This window comes from Dermacentor albipictus, chromosome 3 (genome assembly GCF_038994185.2).
Source record: "Dermacentor albipictus isolate Rhodes 1998 colony chromosome 3, USDA_Dalb.pri_finalv2, whole genome shotgun sequence".
NCBI classification, from domain to species: domain Eukaryota; kingdom Metazoa; phylum Arthropoda; class Arachnida; order Ixodida; family Ixodidae; genus Dermacentor; species Dermacentor albipictus.
Window position 1 is genome coordinate 163,990,015 of NC_091823.1, and position 6,000 is coordinate 163,996,014.

General features: G+C 41.9%; 1 protein-coding gene across 1 annotated transcript in view; it reads left to right on the forward strand.

Annotated features, from left to right (window-relative positions):
* LOC135905202 (CD9 antigen-like) overlaps positions 1-5,315 on the forward strand; it is a 42,255-nt gene extending 36,940 nt beyond the window's left edge. Inside the window, exons 6-7 of the mRNA XM_065436221.2 lie at positions 1,225-1,308; positions 4,720-5,315. Coding sequence (XP_065292293.1) covers positions 1,225-1,308; positions 4,720-4,779 — 144 coding nt within the window. The 3' untranslated portion in view covers positions 4,780-5,315. The remainder of the gene's footprint in view (positions 1-1,224; positions 1,309-4,719) is intronic.
* The last annotated feature ends 685 nt before the right edge of the window (positions 5,316-6,000 follow it).

The window sequence follows — 6,000 nt, forward strand, 5'->3', positions numbered from 1 at the left end:
GTTTTACGTGCCAAAACCACTTTCTGATTATGAGGCACGCCGTAGTGGAGGACTCCGGAAATTTTGACCACCTGGGGTTCTTTAACGTGCACCTAAATCTAAGCACACGGGTGTTTTCGCATCTCGCCCCCATCGAAATGTGGCCGCCGTGGTACAAATATCCCTCACTGTGCATAGGGGAACAAACAGGCAGAAATATTGTTCCTGCGATGTAACAATTCTTAAAATTATTTTGTAGTATATTATGGAAAAACCTCTTGAATATTGGGCGTCTTCTATCTTCAACTTCGATAGGTACACTGTGGTTAATGAACGAATAGGGACTCACACAAAAACCCGATGCACTACTATGAGTTCACTAATTTATAGGGAACACTAAATGCTAACACGAGACATTCTCCCATGAGGTATGGGCATGACATGCTACTTCAGGTGTGCTGTGGCATAAGGAACAAAATCAGGCGTGTTTATTATGGTTAAGAATGTGCATATTAGAAAAGAAGTTGTGAAGAGTTGGAACCTGACGCTGTTTTGCCGGTCTTACGGCCCTCCAAGGTGGCAAGCGTATTTCAAAGAAGTATTGTTGCACAATATATATTTTAACCTCATCGCTTTCTCATCCTGAATATTAGAGACAGCAAGAAGAGACAATATTATAGAATAATATGAATAAGAGACAGCAATAATATGAATATAGAGACAGCAAGAAGCATACGCCAGAAATATTCGAATACAGAAACTATTAAATTAGTTGTCACCTGATATCATAAGAAGCCAACAAACACTGACACCAAGGACAACATAGGGGAAATTACATGTGCTTAATAAATGAAACAAAGGGCCCCTCGGTTAACTCTCTTTCTTCTCGTTTGTCACCTGATAGTTACATTGATTGAGTCAAACCCTTAAGCAATATGTTCGAAAATACGACAGCGTCTTTCATTGTCACGGTTGTTTTTCTTTTTCTTGGGAAGGGGACGATGAGGCGGAAAGGTGAAGGCACAAATTGAAACACTCTCTACTCCAAGGAGTTTGCAAGTACTTTTAGAACTTCAATGTAAGCACTAAACTCTGCGATCTACTGGGAATGCCGAAATATAATACACCCAATTCTCATGTTGACAAATGGCTTCCGATTGTATTTTTCTCGCTGAATATTCGCCAAGCACAGGTACAGTGATTGCTGATGCGAAGTGCTTTATTATTTATTTTCGAATATTTCAGGGTTGCAGTGAAAACTTACGTGTCCTCCTTGAGAGAACAGGAGCCGTCGTGGGTGGCTTGGGTCTCGCGCTCGGGTTTGTGCAGGTGAGAAATGGTTTCAATGTATGCATTTAAACTGGAGCTGCTCAACCGTACATGCTTAGATTAGTATAGTGGAGCTTCGACAGAGTAGGACATTACCACGCCCCAATAATCTCACATGAAGAAGGCATGAATGCTTCCGTGATCCTATAATCTCATTACGCTAAATATAACATTAGGATACCTAATCTCTGTCTTCTTTATTTAATGCCGCTTCACGTTGCAGAAAACCAAAACTCCCCTGCCTGCAAAAAAAAAACCAACGAGAATTTAGTTACAAGCAGAAAGACGACTTTAGAATGGTAATATACAGGAGAACATAATTTACTCAGAAATAACATTACAGCAGCTTTTCATACTATGGTAAGGTTGCTTACACAGATACATTTCGGCAAAATTACTTCGCTGGGTAATTTCGGTATTACGCAAAAAAGAAAATCTATGCCAGCCTTACTGGATTTCCAACCTCAATGCCATTTCCATGCAATCCCTGAGTGACCGGTTGCGGCTTATAATTAGTACAATCTACGAACACTTGATATATCTGTACAGCTTCTGTCAAATGCTTTTGTATGCATCACTTCATTGACTTAGATAATTAAAGTGACGCTGAGGGAAATGTGCCTGCGATTTGACCTTAGGGTGCACCAGCTAACGTCAGTCAAGTTCAGTCAGTCAAGTTCAGAGAATAAAAATATAAAAAAAATCTTCCCATATACAATTTTGAAGCCTATGGTGTTCAGTCGTCAGACCTGTGACAATTTATCACCGCGAGTGTTACAATTGTACTTTTCACCTTGCTTTCTAATATTTTTCTTCATACAGCTTGGAGGGTTAGCAAGGGCACACGGTATAGAAATTCATAATGGGCCTTAACCGAAGGCGAAATGTTTGAATATATTGCGATAATAGTCACCATTCTAAATATTGAAAATATTGTTACGGAAGGATGATAGAAAGAGAGGAAGAAGATCGTGAGACGCTGGCTGCTGCGTGTTGTTGCTGGTCAGCCATCTTGACCACATTGACTTTCCTTGTATATATATTGTAAATATATTCAGTTTATACTCCCAACGTCCCCGTAACATATGCGGTATTGAGAAGTCTGGTGAATGGGTGCAGGACACGTCGGCTTTTGGCCTGCTCGAATTGTCGGCACTCTTCGATGATAGTATCAACTGTGCAACAGCGTTTGCACATGAGCAGATTTAAGGCGTCGTCAGCGATTCCCTTGAGCACATGCCCTACCTTCTCAGCTTCTGTCATATCGTGATCGGCTTCACGACAAAGCGCCAGTACGTCCTGGATATACGAAACATAGGTCGCTGTGGGGGACTGGGCACGAGAGGCCAGTTCCTGCTTTGCGACAATTTTACGTCCGGTTGGTTTGCCAAACAGCTCTGTTAACTTCTCTTTGCATTGGTCCCAGCTGGTCAGCTCCTCTTTATGATTTTCGAACCACACCTTTGCCGTGCCTCTTAGGTAGAACAACAGGTTAGCTAGCATGAGCGTAGGGCTTCATCTGTTGATTCCACTCAGACGTTGGTACATAGCCACGCTCCCTTCAACGTCGGCGCCATCAGTACCGCAGAATGTTCCGGGATCCTTGGGTTGCACGACCAGAACCGAAGGGGACTGTGTCGTAGAGGGTGACGGTGACGTTGGAGGAAGCAACGACGTTGATCCCGAGTGCTCACCGTCATTCATGATGAGAACGGTGAGGCGACGTCCACTGAGGAGCTTCGTTTCCAGCCGTAGTATCCCGCACCTCCCACCAATATGTCATGGCGATGTTGGTAGTATAGACCGAATATATTTACAGTATATATACAAGCAAAGTCAATGTGGTCAGAATGGCTGACCAGCAACAACACGCAGCAGCCAGCGTATCGCGATCTTCCTCTTCCTCTCTCCTTTCTGTCATCCTTCCGTAAAAATATAATACATAGTTCCGCTTTCCTTTTTGTTTCCACAATCTACACTTGCGGTTATTATGTCAGCTATGCAGCGCACCCGCGCTTGGAGCCGTTGTTGCGTTGTGGACATGTGTGCCTTGGGCAAGGAAGTTATGGTGCTCCCAATAGAGTTGCCCAGTTTCTTTTTTTTCCTCCTAACCAACACCAATAATTTTCGCTTTTTCTGCAACGAGATGTAAGCTGTCGTGGACGCGTATCCAGGTGCATGTGTGTGGTAGGGCCTATAGTTTTCACCGAGTGCTTAACAGACTTAATAGGTTTCAAGTGTATGTTTAATTAAATCATCGAAAGCATCCCTTCTTTCGCGAAGGGCGCCTGTGTAGACTTCTTAACAAGCGACGCCTGTAATAGTGTCTAAGCACAGAATACAGCGAGAAGGATAACACTAAACGAACATTTATGCTGGAAGAGCTAATCCGTGCGTAAGAGCCATCGCCTCAATAGTGAAACCTTGAATGGTCATAAAAAGACAACTGAAGGAAAAACGTCGTCAGTGAAAATATTTAAGCATTCTGTAATACGTAATTTAGTTTCTGTGGCACCTCGCTTTCACCAAATAAGTTCCTGTTTTGTTAGAATTCCTCAGCTTAGACACCTCATGCCAGAATGACACGATTGTAGTGTGGCGCGGGGCAAAATATTTTCATTTCAACTATACAGGGAACAGTACCCATTCGTTGATTTAAGCGGATCACCGGCATCTTTACGTGTGGAGTCTGCAATTGTAAAGCGATCATCATAAGTCCCGCCAAAGTCTTGTTCTTCCTTATGAGGGTGCTAGCCTTGGTCAGTTTTGTGTAGAAAACGCTCACGTTGCACATCCGAACAGCACTTTTTAGCATATGAATTGAACAGACAAATAAGGCTACACGAGCTGTCTACGCAATAATGCCAGGTTTCATCAAACACGAGGTGTCAATAATCACTGCAATGAACTATTCTCTATTTCATTCCAATGAATTGCTTGAAACCTCCGTTGTTGATAGCAGGCACCAACAGCAAACAAACAGGGGTAAACTTTGCGAAATAAGACAAACGAGGAGCGAAAGTGTACCGATGTCATTGCGTCGCAATTAACACGACTCTGAACATTTTGCTTCAAGGGTGAGTGGCACCAGATTGCTCAGAAGGGCCTCAAGCTGGCACATTTGGCATCGGCCCTTAAAAAAATCAACCATGATTCAAAGTTATGAGCCAACGTAATCTGCGTACAGATCATATGTCAAAGAGGATGCTTCAATATGAGCTACGCAAAATAATGTTTACGGTGCACAACCTTCCGTTTCCGTCTACTCAGCCTAGTGTACGACCAATAAAATTCCTGGCATCGATATCGGATCTTTTGATTTTAGGATTTCACGAAACTTGAACTTTATAATTATGCGATTATCTTTCTTCGGAAAAGTGAGTAATAGTTTTTGTTTCCTTCATTTTGCAGATCATCGTCATGATCATCTCTCTCTGCCTCTTTTGCACGATTCGGCAAGATTCGAAGTAATGAGCTACTGTGATACGTGTGGTGTTCTCTTGTTTGCTTCTATGATATTTTTTTCAAATGTAAGTAACACCTCAATTAAGCAAGCAGAATATCTTCAACTTAAAAATAAAATACGAGCCCTCCATTATTGGTGCTTTACAGTGACACGCAAACTCTAGTTTGAATATTATATTTTAAAGCTGCTTTAATGCAGCGTAGAAAAGCATGGGTATCATGACGAGCAGCGATTAAAAGTGGTTTTCATGAATGCGTACGGAGACTTCAACGCAGTCATTACTTCAATAAGGCGGCTGCTCTTCAGTAGACGACATACATTTGAACACTTTCATGAAGTAGTCTACACATTACACATGATTCTCGTCTTCTTACTCGGAGGCTACACTTCGTAGCCCACCATGTCGCCCTCGCGATTTCATTTGTAGAGTTTGGAATTTCACAGACTATGTTCGTTATTCGATTATATTTTATTTCATTCAGACATTCATAAAGGAAACCTGTCATATGTGTATATTCAATAAAGTCGTATTTTTACATAGTGTGCTGTTTCATTTGCAAGACATGATTTTTTGAAAACATAAAAAAGACATATCGGTGGGGTTAAAATGCCTGTATAACGGCATACACATCGTTCAAATATTAGCTTTGAACTAGCACTTACACTGTTGAAATTCTTGCGAGGTATGCAATATAGAAGGTGCAAAAATGTTTGTAGCACCCGTGCTACCACCGAGAACAAGTCGTGCTGATTGTTTCTGGCAGGACAGCGATTTCTAAGTGAACAAAACGTATTATGTAACATAAAGCAAGCACATGTTGCGGCTGGCGATAGCGTCATGAGCACTTAAACAAAGATGCATTACTAAAACAAACACATAAAATTCATAATATACGTGCAAGATGCATACATCGGAGAGCCGGAAAACATGCAGACGATAAAAGACTTGTCCGTCAGCTGAAGGCTTATTTAAAACATGTGTTTGTTAAAAAATTACGGCAGTGTTAAAAATTACCTCACGATGTCTGTCGACGCTAATGCGACTAGCCATAGAACATTGCAGCGACAGACAATACTCCAGAATTCAGGTTTATAGAACAGGTGTAGTAATTGTGAGACTCTTTGCCTCGGCTATATGTCACATTCTTTGATATCATCCCACTCTGCTATGGCACTCACGTGCCAAGGTCACCCGTCAGCATGGAGGCATGGCGATGACTGTATAA